The sequence below is a fragment of the Pleuronectes platessa genome, chromosome 6 (genome assembly GCF_947347685.1).
Source record: "Pleuronectes platessa chromosome 6, fPlePla1.1, whole genome shotgun sequence".
Classification (NCBI taxonomy): domain Eukaryota; kingdom Metazoa; phylum Chordata; class Actinopteri; order Pleuronectiformes; family Pleuronectidae; genus Pleuronectes; species Pleuronectes platessa.
The window spans coordinates 18,688,078-18,704,668 of NC_070631.1; the positions used below are offsets into that span (position 1 = coordinate 18,688,078).

General features: G+C 40.8%; 1 protein-coding gene across 1 annotated transcript in view; it reads right to left on the reverse strand.

Moving 5' to 3' along the window:
* The window catches only part of celsr3 (cadherin, EGF LAG seven-pass G-type receptor 3), a 98,383-nt gene that overhangs the window by 12,965 nt on the left and 68,827 nt on the right, over window positions 1–16,591 (reverse strand). Inside the window, exons 17-26 of the mRNA XM_053425164.1 lie at window positions 15,405–15,588; window positions 14,382–14,483; window positions 14,152–14,246; window positions 13,235–13,444; window positions 6,503–6,701; window positions 3,630–3,818; window positions 3,362–3,548; window positions 2,457–2,624; window positions 1,547–1,673; window positions 652–858 (exon numbers count right to left, since the gene is read on the reverse strand). Of these exons, the coding sequence (XP_053281139.1) occupies window positions 652–858; window positions 1,547–1,673; window positions 2,457–2,624; window positions 3,362–3,548; window positions 3,630–3,818; window positions 6,503–6,701; window positions 13,235–13,444; window positions 14,152–14,246; window positions 14,382–14,483; window positions 15,405–15,588 (1,668 nt within the window). The remainder of the gene's footprint in view (window positions 1–651; window positions 859–1,546; window positions 1,674–2,456; window positions 2,625–3,361; window positions 3,549–3,629; window positions 3,819–6,502; window positions 6,702–13,234; window positions 13,445–14,151; window positions 14,247–14,381; window positions 14,484–15,404; window positions 15,589–16,591) is intronic.

Below are 16,591 nucleotides of genomic sequence, written 5' to 3' on the forward strand. Positions count from 1 at the left end.
TTCTCTCTCTACAAGACTGCTCTTTAAACACACACACACACACACACACACATACACATGCACACATTCGTGATGTAACCGAGACAGAAAGTGGTCAGAAGGACCGGGGAAGGAAACAAGAAGAAGGATAACACCAACCCAACTGTAAAGGAGCAAACATTTAATGATAAAGATAAATAAAATTGACTTCATCCCAAGAGCTGCTTTTCTAAACTGAGATAGATGTTGAATACATTTTTTTTATTATATACATTTCTAAGTTTGAAAGAGAATTGCCAAACACGTATACGAAGACTCAGACGAAGGTGTCGTCTTGGAAAGACAATGAAATTCGAGAGCTTTTGTGTTTTGCAGCCGTTCTCACATGGTCTACCCAGTCACCACCTCATGTCTAAATGCTCTGGATGTTGTCATGTTATTTTGAGCCGGTCAGACCAAGACCATCTCCTGCTGTGTTCGTAACAGTCTAGAAAATGTCCAGACCAAATTTTCCAGTTTTTTTCCAGAGTTCATATCTAAAACGGCTTAAATCTGCACAATGACAGTCCCAATGAAAAAGTTGGCTGATTCTAAAAGCTGCAAGTTGGGAACCAGGGGGATAGTGATGTGGCAGAAAAAGAAAAAGACAGGAAAGCTAAAGCCAAAACCTACCTGTTGCTCTGTCTGATTGACCCCGAGCAGGAACACCAGCTCCGACAAAAACATGGCCGCTGCAGTGTTTGAATGGATGCTCCTGGTGTTGGACTTGAGGCCTCGCAGGCAGGACAGCACCAGGACAGTTAGGAGGAGGGCCAGCATGGAAAGGCACAGAAAGGAGTATGTGACGAGCGCCAGCGTCTCCAGATCGCCCTCCAACTGCTGCTCGTAGGGAGATGACAGAAGGGTAAAGGGTGGAGAGACGATATAGAGAGGTCAAGGCAAAGCTGTCAGAGGAAAGGAAGTACAGAGAGTGAGCTAAGAAAGAAAAGCACGAGGTGAAATAAGTAGGCAAAGAAAGAATCTAATCTACAACATCATAAATGAGTAAAAATGTGGTTCTTTTCTTATGATTCTGACAGACTTATGATATTCAATAAATATTTTAAAGAAGAGCTAAATCCAGTTTAAACCATGTACATTCAGAGAAATGTACCTCTCGAAAATCATCACAGCGAGGATTCTGACTCTATAACGTTCCTATTCTCTCTTGGAAAAACGTGAAGATCTGATACACATCGTTGCTCAGTATGCTGGTGTGCGATGGGCAGAGGGTTTAGCATTAAACCCTGAAAATCTGCTACAGCTGTAACAAGACTTCCTGTAGCCTTCAAAATGTCACCCACGATTTAATTCTTCAGGATTTCAAATTTCTACACCGACTTAATCCAGAATTTACTAGCGAAGAGGGTTCACCAGAAAAAAGGAAGGAAAACCAAGGGCAGAAGTATTGATAGTAAATTTATAATGAATCCACTGAAACTCTTATTGTGATAAAGAGACATAAGAATGAAATAAAATGATTATAAGTGTGTGGTTCCTAGAGTAAAAGCACTGAGAGATCACTAACCTCTCTGTGTGAACTGTCCATCAGCACGCCGATGGTGCCCAGTCTGTGGCACTGACAGCGGACATGAGAGGTGTTCCTGTAAACCACCGTACAGTCCCTCACCATCCAACAACCTCCTGCGTCGTACCTGCACAGAGAGAGAGAGACAGAGAGAGAGAGAGAGAGAGAGAGAGAGAGAGAGAGAGAGAGAGGAGGGGAGGGGGAGACTTATGAGCAAATTGTCCACTGTGAACCATATCAGGCATTTAAGGTTCCTGTGTTACTATGATACTGTCTTAATAATTGAAATCAAATAATTATAAACGGATTATTCAAATCATCTTATCAACAACCGGATCCCATTTCTAAAGAGCACAGGTCTACTTCAAAGTGTTTCCAAATATATATATCGATTTTCACAGCTATACGAGATACACAGATTTATTACATTGACAATGACTGTATTCCATGAAGGTGCCAGTTCCACAATCCCATTAAAAGCGTGCTGGCTTACTGCAATAGCGTACTTGGATTTAAGAAACCGATCCATCATTACTATTACTATTAATTATACTGTTGCTTTAGCTACTGTGTCAGGTCTGCAGAAAGGAAAGTGTATTATAAATCGGGCTGGACAGATAGGGGCCTTTATTACATCGATGTATTTGATGAAGAGGACTTTAAAAACAAAAAGTGTCTCCATGTAGAGACATAATATCTCCAATTACATATTGATTCATTCATGTTGCCATAAAACATAATAATACATATTAGCAATATCAAATTTTATACAAGTTTAGCTGTTTCAATACTTTATACAATATCTCAAGGTAGCAGATAATACCCAGTCTGAAAATACAATATACATATATGCGTGTAAGTGTATGTGCATGTGTGATAGTACATGAACATGCACTTTGTGTGTACTCACTGGCTGCTGTGGTTCCACTGTACACACAGTGGTTTACTGCGATTGGCCGTCTCCAGCAGCTTGAACTCCAGCAGGATGGGCTGGTCCAAGTGTCCGCCCACAAACGTCTGGTTGTTGTAGACAGAAATAGTGACCACCGGGGAGTTCATTACCGGGTGTCTGGGCAGCCTGGGGGGGGGGGGGGGGGGGGGGGGGGGGGTTGGGAGAAGGAGCAGAGTTACCGTACGTGGAAGAGTTTGAAATCCCTGTTAGGATGGTTAAAGATGAGCAGAGGGGAATGAGACTTGTGTACTTGATGAGACACAAATGACTGTTTATTGAACACCTACTGAAAACCGCACAGTTTGTTACTTAGTAATTATGCCCCGAGGTGAGATGAGGAAGAGCAAGAGGGGAGAGGGATGGGAGGTGAGCGAGGGAGAAGGAGAGAGAGAGATAGAAACAGATGTCAAGCAAGGTGAAATTGGAATTAGTGCTGAAGTTATTACTCCATTGACCTACTGCTCAACTGACTGGCCTTAATTACCCTCAATTTTCATCATCAGTTAATCATGTTAGTCATTTATCAAGCAACAAGGATAAACATGGTCAAGCTTTATACAGAATATCTGTGAGTGCTGGGACAGACACATATACATGACACTACTAACATTAATTATGTTCATGTTTAATTGCTGCTGAAGGAAATTCGATCAGTCATTAAATCCAGGGTTTCATTTAGTAAAAGAGCTGAAGCATATCTGAGCGCAAGCAGGTATTATGAGAAATGAAACTTTGTTGTGCTGTTCACCACTCAATAAAAGACACGTTGCTAAGCCAGATTTCTTTCTTTCATAGAAACACAATAAAGTTCTGAGAGCTCCTGTTAACACATATTTATTGTTCTGAGTGTGATTGTTTCCCACCTCACTCCTCTCCGGTCTGTGTGATACTTTGGTGGTAGAGCTTCACCCACACTTCTATAGATCAACATGATGATGATGGATATGGGCGGCTCGGGCAGTGAAACGGTGCGTCTCGCTGCGGTGTATTCTCCTGTCTGATTGGCTGAGGTACCAACAAGGGCTGGAGCAGCGTTCTGAGGAGCTGAGGCTGAAATACAGAAGTGACTGTCAGTATATTCTCTTAGTTTCAGACACGTCAAGTCTTTATAACTACTTGTGCATCGCTTACGTTCTTTCTCTGTCCGCTCCTTCTCCTTCCAGCTGTGTTGTTGCTGCCGCTGTGGCACCAGGGCACCAGGGGGCAGTATCACATGGGTGTAGGGATCCCACAAAGCTTGACTACGAAACAGAGCGTTGTGGTAACGTGGGAAGCGCCGACGCACATGGGTGTGGTTCTCAACGCGGTCCAGATTCATGACTGAAGGACACAGAGAGATTAGCATAAGTGTTTGTTAGTCTGCAGAATAAAACTCCCACAAACTGGAAGTCAGTGCTGAGAGGAAGGGTAAACAATGACGCCACTAACATCCTGCATTCCAAAGCAGCGTTACACCATATTCAGCTATGGACAGTTAACACAATCAATGCAGGTTCATTCTTCATCAGAAGACAATTATTGTTGATGACACAGCCACACCATTCAGATAAGAGAGTTAGTGCTAGCTCGCTGTTAGCCGCCATAGTACAATCCGAAGGAGGGTCAGTCTTGGCATTACAGAGAGGCATTCGGCCTATTCCCTGAAGTTCTTTGCTGTTTGGTTTTAGGGTCATTATTAGTAAGTCCGGAATAATAGTTTATTATTTTTTTAAGCATAGTGGTGAAGTGCGGTATAACACACCATTTCCCTGTTGTAATATGATTATATCTCACCCAACACAACAGGTGTCATTATCCATTTTTCTCACCACATATGCTTCCTATTGTACTGTTCACTTTTTAACTTAGCCCCTGTTCATAAAGGGTTATGTCATTGCTCCAAAAATTAAGATAAATGTGGATTATGAAGAAAACAAATCATTTCTATTTTGGCTAGCAGACATATCAAAGCCTCATGGGACCTGTAGTTGTTGAAACACAATAATAAATGTCTTATCTTTGTTTAAATGATACAGACTTTTCAAGGAAGTTCAACAGTAAACACAGATTTAACGCACACAAGGGAAAGCCTCTGTATAATGTGTCTGGTTTTGAGAAGGAATGATGAATCAAGTCGAGTTTCCTGTGAGCAGTGAAACATCCTGGATCAGAATCTAACCCAGAAGTGAAGGAAGGGGATTTGATCCATTGTGTCCCAAGTGTGTCTGCGTTATTTTGGTCTGCTGTGGTTTTTTTCAACTAGGAGCTCAAGTAACAGAGCAACCAAATGTGAGAAATCCCTCTGCAGCACTGTGTAATTCAGTGGGAAATTTGTCACTTTATATCATAATGTGTTTTGGGACAGCTGAACATTATTTGATACGGGGCCTTTTTACTTAAAACACTGATTCACTTTAATGTCTGCTGCAGACACGTCCAGTACATCTGTGTGCTTCTTTTTCAGAAATACAAGACGAGCAAGTCAAATTCTACATTGGCTTTTCAAAAATCCTCTGACATTGTGAGAAATGAGAAAGGTTTTTCTCCATTTGGAACAAGGTATGATTGACATATCAGCATTGGTTTGGTGATCAACGCCTGTATAAAAACTTTATATAACTAAAATAACCATGCATAAAGGATATATATTTTGTTTATATATTACATAAAAAGAGAATTGTTTAAATCAAGTTCTATATATATATTATAATTCATTTGTTTTAACTTCGATAGTAAGATTACAATTTTAATAGATAAACAAATTATTTAAAGAAATAAATTGCATTTGAGGACTTACAAGAACCACAACTATAAAAAAAAAAGATTGAGATTTGAAACACAGTCAGTGTGTGTGTGTATGTGTGTCGGATCTATCAATATTCCTTTCACTGTTATCCATTCTATCCCATTTGGCTAAGAGCATTAACTGCCTGTGTGTGAGGGAGTGTGAAATTTGGTGTTGGCTGTGTTTCTTATTCCTTTTTCTCTCGCTGCTACTGCTGATTCTACACCCTCCGTCTGGGAATCTCCTTATAGCTGCTGCTTTTAGTTTATTTAACAGCATTCTACATGAATTGTAAAGAGGAAGCAAATATAGCGAAACACAGAGGAGTTGAGAGTCACAGAGAAAAACATGAAAGAAGCCATTTCAGGTTGGCTAATACAGGCCACAAACAAAACAAACCACACTGGGAGAAGCTGGTGAGCCAACACACAGTAGCTGGTAACTTTGATGAGTTTCATGAGTTTTGGTATTTTACAGAACTTCAATCTGCGTGCGTAGCTAAGAGCATTAACTTAGTGTGAAATTCATTGTCTGGTTTCATCTCTGCCAGAGCTGCTGCTGTTGCTATTTCAACACCTCGTGTTGTTGTACGTGGGGCAGATTATTTACCAGTATTTTCAAACCAGCTTTAGTGGGAAGGAGTAAAATCAGGATGAAAGAAAGTAAAGCTGTTTTCAGCCATGGTAAATATCTAGAAAATCGGGTCCAGAAGTTTTCCCGACTTTCCTTTTGCCTGAACCGTTTGCAGCACAGTACGCAAGTACTAGTGTCTTGAAGTGGATAAGGGCAGCCACTGAAGGCTACCAGTTACCATTTACAGGAAATGCTACAATAAAATAACTGTAATGATAGGTGTTCATTAATATTAAACTCCAACCCACGAGAGTTTGTGCGTGTGTGTGTGTGTGTGTCTGTGTGTGCTCAAGTCATCAGCTGCCAGCGTGTGTGTGTGTGTGTGTGTGTGTGTGTGTGTGGGAGTGTGAAATTCATCTCTGTGCAGCTGCCAGTGCTGGCTTAGCCGTAATCATTTGCATTAACACTGTTCATCTCCTGCTTTACACTGAGTCATTCTGCTTGATTTCACAGCAGTGCTTTGCTGCATTATAAAGAAAACCGCTGCAAATCGTCTGTTCAGATTAAGAGTTTATTAGTCTCTTCTCTTTGTATTGCATCGACTAGTGATTATCTCTTTTACAAGGCCTTGAGTATCTGTGACTGAGTGAAGTCGTTTTCAACTCACCAATGTTGGGAGCAACCAGCGCCACAGGGTTGAGATATGTGAGCTTCATGTTTTGAGCCAGAATCTGAGTGTACTGCTCCAGCAGCTCAGTCAGCTCGGCCGGGCCGCCACCTGGGATGTGGTTCTGACTCTGAGCGAGCGCCCGCCAGAGGCCGGAGGTGGCAGGACCCAGCAGCACGCTGCAGCCTCGCAGGATGTTCTGGGAAGAGTAGAAAGTAGAAGCATTATTAAAAAAGGAAGAAGGGGGAAATGAAGATTCGGAGGTTGCTGAGCTGGCAGAGAAGAAGCTGCTTCTGTTGAAAGCCCCAAAGGAGTCCGTGACCATATGTGATATTGTGTTTGAGAAAACAGAAGAGAAAACACACAAGATAAAAAATTTAACATTTAATATTTAACCCAAGAGGATCAGAAAAGGGAAAACATGAGGGGAGGCGTTCTTTTCTTTTTCCAAAGACTGGAGAAAAGATTTGACATCATTTAAACACAATACCCTTGATAGGGACATTTACAAGGTTTCTTCTATTTTTTTAGATGGCTGCTACTAATGTTCCTCGGTTACAGCAGTGGTTCCAATCTCAGGAGAATTTACATCGATAACACATCTGAACATTCTACAATCAGATCGTAATCCCGTTTGAATAAAGATAAAGGTACAGAACTAAACTATAGACACATCACCGAGGACAAACAAGAGGCAGAAGAATATTGAGGCGGAAGTGGATTCAGAGTTGGGAGGAGGGAAACACGAGAAGATTAAAGGCGTCACCAAAGAGGTAGAGTCAGATTTTCAGACTTAATAAAGCATCAGATCTGCGCACCATGTCAGCGAAGGCAGAGAATACCAGGGAACTGAGGAGGGGAAGAAGACTTTTGATACAGAGCCCGGGTTGGGGTTTGCCGCGGAATGACTGATAATGCACTGAAGGCTTGTAAAATATTCTGAGTGCAGACGGTGAGGCCTGAGGGGCCCTTCAGATGTGCTGTCTTTTGTGTAGAGAAATTCATTAAATTCAACGGAGACGAGGACGCGCACAACCGAAAGCGACGCTGTCAGGGTACGTGTTCTTAGAGGGAGTGGCCTGGTAAGAAGGATCGGAGCTGATTGTGGTTCAAGGGAAAATAAATCTGAAGTCCTCAAGGTAAAGGCTTCAGTCTAACTCCTCTGACAGGGACCTGAGAACATGGCAAAAATAATTGTGAAGAAGTGACTGTCAATCAGAATCAGAATCAGAATTCTTTTTATTCGTCATGTATATTTGCACATACAGGAAATTTCCTTGGTGTAAGTGCCATTTGTGCAAATTGCCTCCATTCCCATGCCTTTCTTTGATTATTTGTGATTCCGGATGGAAGCCCGCCTTAGAGTCTAGAATGAACAGAGTTAAAAAATGTTGGGAACAAAGAGTCATGTTGGAGATGGAGAGTGAGATAGAAAGAGAGATACGGAGAGAGGGCTCAGTATAAATCTTTGCAGTCAGACTGCACCAGACCCAATAAAGCACTGCAGTCTCACATAATGCTCTGGGGAGAAAAACTCTGTTTCAGACAAACACGGCAAATATCATATGGAGCTGAATAGGAAGAATGTAGTGAATTGTTGAGGGAGACCAACGGAGAACGAGAAACACGAATTGTGGATCAGCGAGCGACAAAGAGAATAAATGAGAGAACAAGAGAGATATGAGGTCCTGGACGGAAGCTTATGCTCAGCCCAGAGATACAGGAAAGAGAGAGGGAGGTGAAAAGTTGAAATGGAAAATGTGAGTGAATAAAGGCAGGAGATGGAAAAAAGGAACAAAATGGACGATGTGGAGTCATAACATTACTAAGTGTATTGTATATTCCTTATTCATGACATCATATAACTGTTGTTAAAATGAATTAAGATGCTGAGCCGTGTTTAACTGTTGATGTCTATTTTTGTAAGATGCCCTCGGTGGTGATGTAATACGAATGGTAAGAATGTGTCATCCGTTGAGCCCTATTTAATAGCCACTGCTGGGTATATATATAATGAAGCCTGACAGAGATGAAAAGTCATTGCTATGAATAAATGATTCTCTGTGAAAGAATGCGATCATGCTTGTTGTGTTATTAAAATGTGAACTGAAAATGCAGACTCGTGTGATCTCACAGTTTTACTCAAAGGTTGAAAAATAACGTGAATCTTATTTCCGGCTTTAAACGTACAATATGCAACTTTGACAGCTTCAACTTTGACTCAAAGAAAACAAAACAAAAAACCTAATTTGATAATGGGAAGCAGCATGGGATCATGGGAGTTGTTGCCTTCACCACCAATGCCAATAAAAATCTACCTGACGTGACTCAGGGGCAAATCATGGTCACAGATGAGGAAAGAGTTTCCTTCACTTGTGCAGCAAATGTCAATGAATTGTCATGATCCATTACGAGTGACCAGTACAAAAGGCTTTGTCACATGTCGATTGTCCCATTAAGTTTTAGCAGCGATGGAGAAAGGCACGAGTAAAGTGGATATGATGTAATTGAAAGGAGATCAAAATTAAATATCCCTTTACTTTAAATAAAATTGCTAATTTCTATGGGTTTGAAAATTGTTGAAAATGCTTTGAATAATAGAAGTACACAAGTCAACAAAATATATAACTACTTGTTGTCACGTTGTTTTTAATAAAGACTTGTCATATATTATATATTTGAACCCAAGTACACTCAAATAGATTTTTAGCATCTTTTCTACACTATACATTTCTAAATGTATCGGTAGTTGAACTGTTTTTGCTTTGTCTACTTTCATAACCCTTATCAACAAAGTAAAAACCTGTTTAGAATTATAAATCTTCTTTTTAAAAAGTGTTTAGTGTTCTGCTGTGAGAGCTCATGTGTGCTGTGTTTATCTGCGGAAAAGAAAATGGATGAAAAACAACAGATGAAGCAGAAATGAATTAAAGAGGCGGCAGGTGACGGGATGAGAGGGAAGATGAGGAAGGCAAGAAGCTGCATGGACGACAGGTTGGAGCATAACACTCATCAGCAGAACAAACCACGTGTGTCAACTATCACACTGGAGTTCTCGTTCTTTCTCCATCTCTCTCTTCTCACCCATTCATTTGTGATGTGCAGATCCCACTTTGAGAAACAATTACAGCACAGCCTGTCAGGACCACTGTGCAGTAGATTGTCATCATGTCGCACCAGATGTTTTATAAACTGGTATAGAAAGTATGATATTTGAGATTCTGTACCTCACACCACACACTTGTATTGAGTATGTGATTATATGTGGACCCCGTCTGAAGGTGCAGATTTGATCACAGGTTGAACATGAAGGGGTTTACCTTCTTTCCTCCCCGCTGTCCTTCATTCCCATTGCAGCCGCTGGGCTCTGTCACCACTGCTGTGTTACTATAGTAACTGCGGTCTGCATTACCTGTGAGTCTGGACAAGTAGCTGCTTAAGTGAGGTGTCAAATATATGATATATATATTTTGTATTGTTAAAGCCCTGTCTGCAGAGCCACCTCACTGCTGCCAGATTATAGCAGAGCTGCTGCATTAATTCCAGATGATGGGATGGAGGCAGCAAGACTGATTCAGAGCCTGAGGTTGAGGTTGAGCCAGACGAGTTGAGGTTATAAGATGGATAATATAAACCACTGCTGTGACACGACTATTGTGACAACACTCACTGTAGCAGATTCCTGCTGCTGGAAGCAATGTTAACTCCTGGCCATGGTTCTGATTTACAGTCAGATGCCAAATGTTATACAGGGCAATATTTTCATCTCACACATTATAAGATTTCACTAAGCTACTTTGGTGTTGCTATAATAACTATGTATTGATGATATGAAGCAATGCACTGTACTTGGCATCCAAGCAAATGTTCATACAGATTTAAGACTGACATGAAAAAGTAACAAATCACATTGATATTTGGCACTGTGTAGTGTAAACTGTTGAGCCTGCAGAAGAGGAGTTATCATGTATGTCTTGGGCTGCACATGTTGTTAAATTAGACTTGTCCAATGTATATTAACCCAATAACAAGCAACTAGGGCCAACATAATGAAATCTACACTTTTGAATAACCTATGACCAGCAAAGTCTAATCAGGTCCTCCTTGAGTCCAAGTGAATATTGTTTTCACTCAGGGGGAGATATTCAGGAGAATGGGGCGGACGGATGGACGGATGGACAACCTGAATACATAATGCCTCCGAGCTGTGACAGTAGCATTGCGTGACTGGGCTATAGCGTGGCCACAGGTTATGCATGAACCCTCTGATGCTTCTCATTCATTTTGAAGTGATCTGTCATTTGTGTTTATGGTTGTCTCACTTCCTACCCTTGTGTGTTTCCTGCTTGTGTGATCGCCTGAACTTCCCAGATTATTTCCACCTGCTCCTGATTTCTGCTCACGTGCTCTACATTCATCATCCCCCACTCGCTATTTATACCTGTCTTCTGTCTTCTGTCAGTTGGTGTGTGTACGCTCCTGGTTATTTTCCTGTGTTAGTTCCTGAGTGTCTTCCTGTGGAATCTGCGTTAGTTCCTGGGATTCATCTCCCCCCCAGTTTGTTCCTGCTCATTTTCACCAACTTGCTTCTACATCTCCATCTGCAATCCGCCCTTCTGCCTGCAACTCACTTTACCTTCTTTATAAAGTAGCTTCACAGCACCTACCTGCCTCAGTGGATGTCTGCATTTGGGTCCTGAATCCAAGACAAGTGTGCGGTAAATCCGATAAAGGTGAGTGCATTTACATGTTATAGTTCACCTCTGAGCTAACGTTCTGGTCTCCTGCCTCCTCATCCACTGAATTTACAGCAAAGAAGATAAATTCGTGGAATTCTTTTAAGATGCTATCAGAGGTTACAATAGCCACTCAGTTTCTATAGCAACTCGTCCTTAGCTGTATCATGATGATATTATCACTGACTGTGGCTACTACTGCTCCAGTTTTCATCAGGTGGCAGAAATCCTCCCTGTTAGCAGACAATATTAAAAACTCCCCTGTGTTGAATGTAAACAGAAAAATCCATCCATTATCTGTGTCACCTCTTCTTTGAGGGTTGAGGGGAGGGAGCTGACATTGGACGAGAGGTCGGGGTAAACTCCCAGCAGTGTATCACGGGGCAAAGACAAACAACCTGTTCTTCATTTTGCCATGGACTTTTGTGTGAAGCACTTTGTAACCTCATTTAGACAAGTGCTATAGAAATAAAGTTATTATTATTATTATTATCATCATTATTATTATTATTATTATTATTATTTGTATATTTTATTAACCATTCACACTTAGGGTCAATTTAGAGTCTCCAATGAACCCAACTGAAACTGTTGTGAATTTGTGATGACCATGAACATCCTCTACTTCTGACAAATACATCACTGTTGCTAATACTTCAAGTAATACTTGTGTTGCTATTTAACAATTAACTGCTGTATACTGGAACAATCTAACAAATTGTTATTGACTAACGGTGATGGAATTAAGAGGAGGGTCTCATAAGACATTTAGCGCTTGATCGATTGACAGTTGACAAATAAAATTCTACATTATTTTCAAGTTGTATATATTTGGTTGTGTTTATATTTTCTCTTTATTCTTAGTTGTTTATAATAAAGTTTAAGATTAAACTGTAAAATATCAAGCTTCAGTTACATTTCTTGCTTTGATAACAACACCAGGAATTATATTCCCCAATATGTATATATTATATATATATGGGGAACATATATTTGTTTAAATCCCCAATATCAGCATCAGCCCCTAAAAACCCACATCAAACCAGCTCAATTTAAACATTTGAATAAAATTGTCAACAATATCATGAGGACGTGGGGTATTAATTTCATATCCCTGCTTCCACAGCAGCAAGCAATTTGTCAATTACTGATACACAAGCCAATCAAATGAAACATTCTTTAAAAAAAAGTAAGATGGTTTTGAGCTTATAGCTTCTGCCACTTGGACAGCTCATTTCCTGTCAGCTAAACGATGATGCATAAGATAAATATTTGTAGCGAAGCGACGTCCACATCTGTCTCTTGGAGCTTTTGTCAAAATGCCAACATGCTAAAACGATCCTGTGTGAGCTCGCCGTGTGCGTCCACAGCTGGAGCAGACGTATCAGGTGAAATGAGACTGTCAGTTAATATGTGGAGAAGACATGTGGCAATATTTCATCTTCATTTCAGCTCATGTTCCTCAATCACCATGGCAACATTACCTCCCATTTCAGAGGAAAGACATCTTGTTGTATTTGTGTTGTCACTGGGTCTGTGTGTCCTAATGGTAAAGGTATATGAATCATATTTACTGCTCTAGACAACAACAGATGTTATGTCTTATTGCAGATTCTGTGCAGATTTCTAGATGCTACTAGCAGAAGTAGAGAGGATGTCTGGCTTTTAATCAACTAAACAACTTGAATCTTATTGATCGAGTAGTTTAGTGAGATAACCTTTAAAAAATTGAAAATATTTTTACTGGGTTTTTTTTATTAGAAAGCTGTAAGCTGCAAACTCTTGTCCCATAGGAGTTTCTTGGATTAGAGCACCAGGTGAATAACAGCAGCCAATAAAATAACTTAGTCTCAGTTTATTCCAGCTCAGCCACTGCAAGAAACTCTGAAGGCTTATGCTGGACACCTGCCCCCCACTCCTCAAAGCTCTCACCCTTCTACTGTCATGTATGTAAAATGTCAGGGGGTGAGAAAGAAAATGTTGTTCTCCTTTGTACCTCATTGAAGTGTGCGTCCTGGGTAGCGGTGAGTCCGAAGCCGCTCTGCTGGGTCTCAAAGGTCAGGAGGCGGGAGAGCAGTCGTTCAGCGATCTGCAAGTCGTTCCCGTAGAGACGAGTGGTCGCCTCAGTGACGTCCCGGAGCTGGTGGGCCAGCTTCTTCTCCATGATGGTGTTCAGCTCTGTCTCATTACGCTCCAGGGCATCAAGCTAAATGCATAAAGACAGATGTAGTTTCTGGAATTTAATGACAGAATTAATATGTAGTACAACACCATTGCATGTCTACAAAGAGGTATTTTACGCCTTGGTCATTCAAAGTTGCATACGCATATAAATATCTCCATAGTTCTTCTCTGCATCCACCTGCAACAGCAAAATAATAATAAAATACTACAAAGGTGCTTTGTTCACCTCGTTCCAGGTCAGATCTGACTTCACTAGAGCTTCCTTTCTATGCCTGAAGGAAAATAAACCCCACTTGTCCCCCAAATCAATATTTATTTGTAATTTGTTTTAATTAACATGTCCAGAACCAACTTCTATTTAATCAGTTGGGAGCTGGACATAGACACAAGCAGAAAGAGTTGATCACAAGATTCTGGCTCAGTCGGAGAGGACTTTTGTGAATCCTACTCTTTTCTTTTAAACTGATGGGTAAATCATAGATTTGTTGAATATATGGGCACAACCTGCACATTCAGTTTTGATGGGTGCTGGATTAACGTAATAAAACTGAAGATTTCAACAGGAATTCAGAGTTTGAGGAAGAGCATTGTGGTCCAAACTTCACTTCAGCAAATTAGTCCTTTTCCGTGTGTGGCTTTTTTCAAACGTTCTTTAAATGATAGATTCATCCAGAATACATGGGAGAACATGAGGTCGTGTTTAGTGGCAGCACACAACACTCTACTTACAGCAACATTGAGATCCACAAATGGAGGAGAGGTGCAGTTGTAAAGATCTGGCTCCAGCCATCCTCTCTCTGCATCACAGTGTCTGATGGCGGCACCTGTACAGTGAAGAAACAGGAAATATTAAAAACAATTTGATCAGGAATAAAGAATAACACTGGCATCAGGTCGCATGTGAGTTTATTCATATCTGCGTGTTGAGTAGTCATATCATTGTGTATTATTGAACAGACCGACAGAGCCTTTGGGGCAGGGCACTGCAGCAGGCAGGTTGAACTTGGTCCGAGGCCACCAGATCCCCTGAGTGATGGTCTTGGGACAACCATCGTAAATGACTGCAGAGAGAAAACAGTGTTTTAAATTAGTCTTATCATTTAGACAAACTTTCCCATTTAAAAACAATAAACAGTTACTGATAAAGTGGTTTTTCTTTAGAAATTGAAAATGTTTGTAAAAATAAAACACTAGCTAGCAATTAAAAGAGGTAATTACAAGCAGCAAAACCAGAAAGTGACAAAACAGCTCAGAAGAGTGACAGCAAATCAACATTAATGGAAGATGTTAAATGGGAAATTAATGTCATTACAGTTCTCTGTTATTTCAGGCTTGGGTGCAAGTTTGATAAACATGATCATTTTTGGAAAGACTGAAAGTTTAGACTGAACTTCTGTGATTACACAGAGATGAATACAGGGGAATTTAAAACGTACACAAGACACAGTCGTGTCTACAAATAATTCCTAAAAAGGAACAATGAAGGCAACAAAAAATATTCTGACCACTGCTGTAAAACAACACAACTTCACACTATTGTTCATCCGCAGATCTTTTTTGTCCATGATCACAAAAGAGCTGCAGGATGGTGGCACATTTTTAGTCATTAATTATTAAATATTTGGTTTTAACAACAGATCTTAGCACCTCCTGCGATGTATGTTATTTGTTTTCTGGAAAGGACACAATGCAGTAAAGAGACACTTCATTTCTCTCACTTAAAGAAAGAAATCCAATCAGCTGTGTCTGAGACGTGACGCTGAGCACAGGACAAATTAATGAATAAATGATCGAGCCCCCATATTGGGGGAAACAAAGTACTTTTGAAATACATTATTGAGAAACATGATTTCCCCCAAGTTTGATCAAAATGAAATGAAACAAAGAAAATACTGAAAGATACCAACAGCCGAAAAACAGCTTACAGTCCCTGCCTGGTGAACAACTGAGCGGAAGTAAATCTGACTGTCTTTCATTCTCACCTTCACAGCCAGAATTTGTGACCTCGGCAAAGGGGCTGTCACACGCGTTGCACTGGCGGCCAATCACACCGGGCCGGCACTGACACTGGCCGGTCTCTGGGTCACATGAGCGTGAGAAGGAGCCGACAGGGTAGCAGTCACATGGCATGCAGGTGTCAGAGCCCCGCGGGTGGTAATGAAACTCCTGAATACACACACAAACACACACACAGGTTTAACGCATAAGTGGGCATGCAGATCAAACTCAGTCAGACCAATGTTAAATGTCAATGGCGCCGAGAATAGTGTTCCCATGCATTACGGCAAGATTTACAGCATGACACCAAGCAAATGCTGGTGTGAAGCACAAATGAGGAGTTCATGAACAACGTGTTAATAATGATGTCAGTTAATTATCTAGTTTGTCAAACTTGCATGAGGATATATGTGAAACGCTGCATTACTGATGAAGTGCGATAGGTGCTACACAAAGGAGCGATGGTGCCGGAAACGCTGCCACCACCAAACATAAAAGATTTCCCTTTAACAACAGTGTCAGGCTCCAGCAGGTTTTATGATCCATTTTACAAGTAATCTGCTGGGGCTTGGTGGAGCAACAGTGTTTATGGAAAACGTGGCTTTATCACAACTTTATCATCATTACGAAAGATGCATTTTGCACCATAAAAGCGATACACTTTATTATAAATACAACCTCTATGGCAACACAAAGCCACTTTAAGATGTAAAGTGTAGCACTTGATGAAGAGCTCGGCGTTTCAGCCTTGACCTGAGTGGCTCCATGCAGACTGAATGAGAAAATATTTTTTCTTGTAAGCCCGACATACAGGGAAAAAATCCATTTATTTCAATCTTCATTTCTAAGAAGGTAAAGAACAAGAAGCCAAAGGCCAACAGAAATAATATGTGTACGTCTTTTGCTGTAGGGCAGGTTGACAGTTTTATTTTTCCACTTAAATGTTCTGCGACTGTACGATCAACAACCTCCATGTCTCGTCTCTGAGCTCCAGGTGCCAGAGTACAAATAACAGATTGTGGGTGTGTGCGCTAATATCAGTGGAAATCCCTCCGTTGTGTATTTAAAGTCTAAAGAAAAAGTGTGTGTATCTGTATGTCAGGGTTTAGATCTGAGGTCAGGATGGGAGCTTATAGATTAGGGTCAAAAGATCAGCTTATGGCCAGGATAA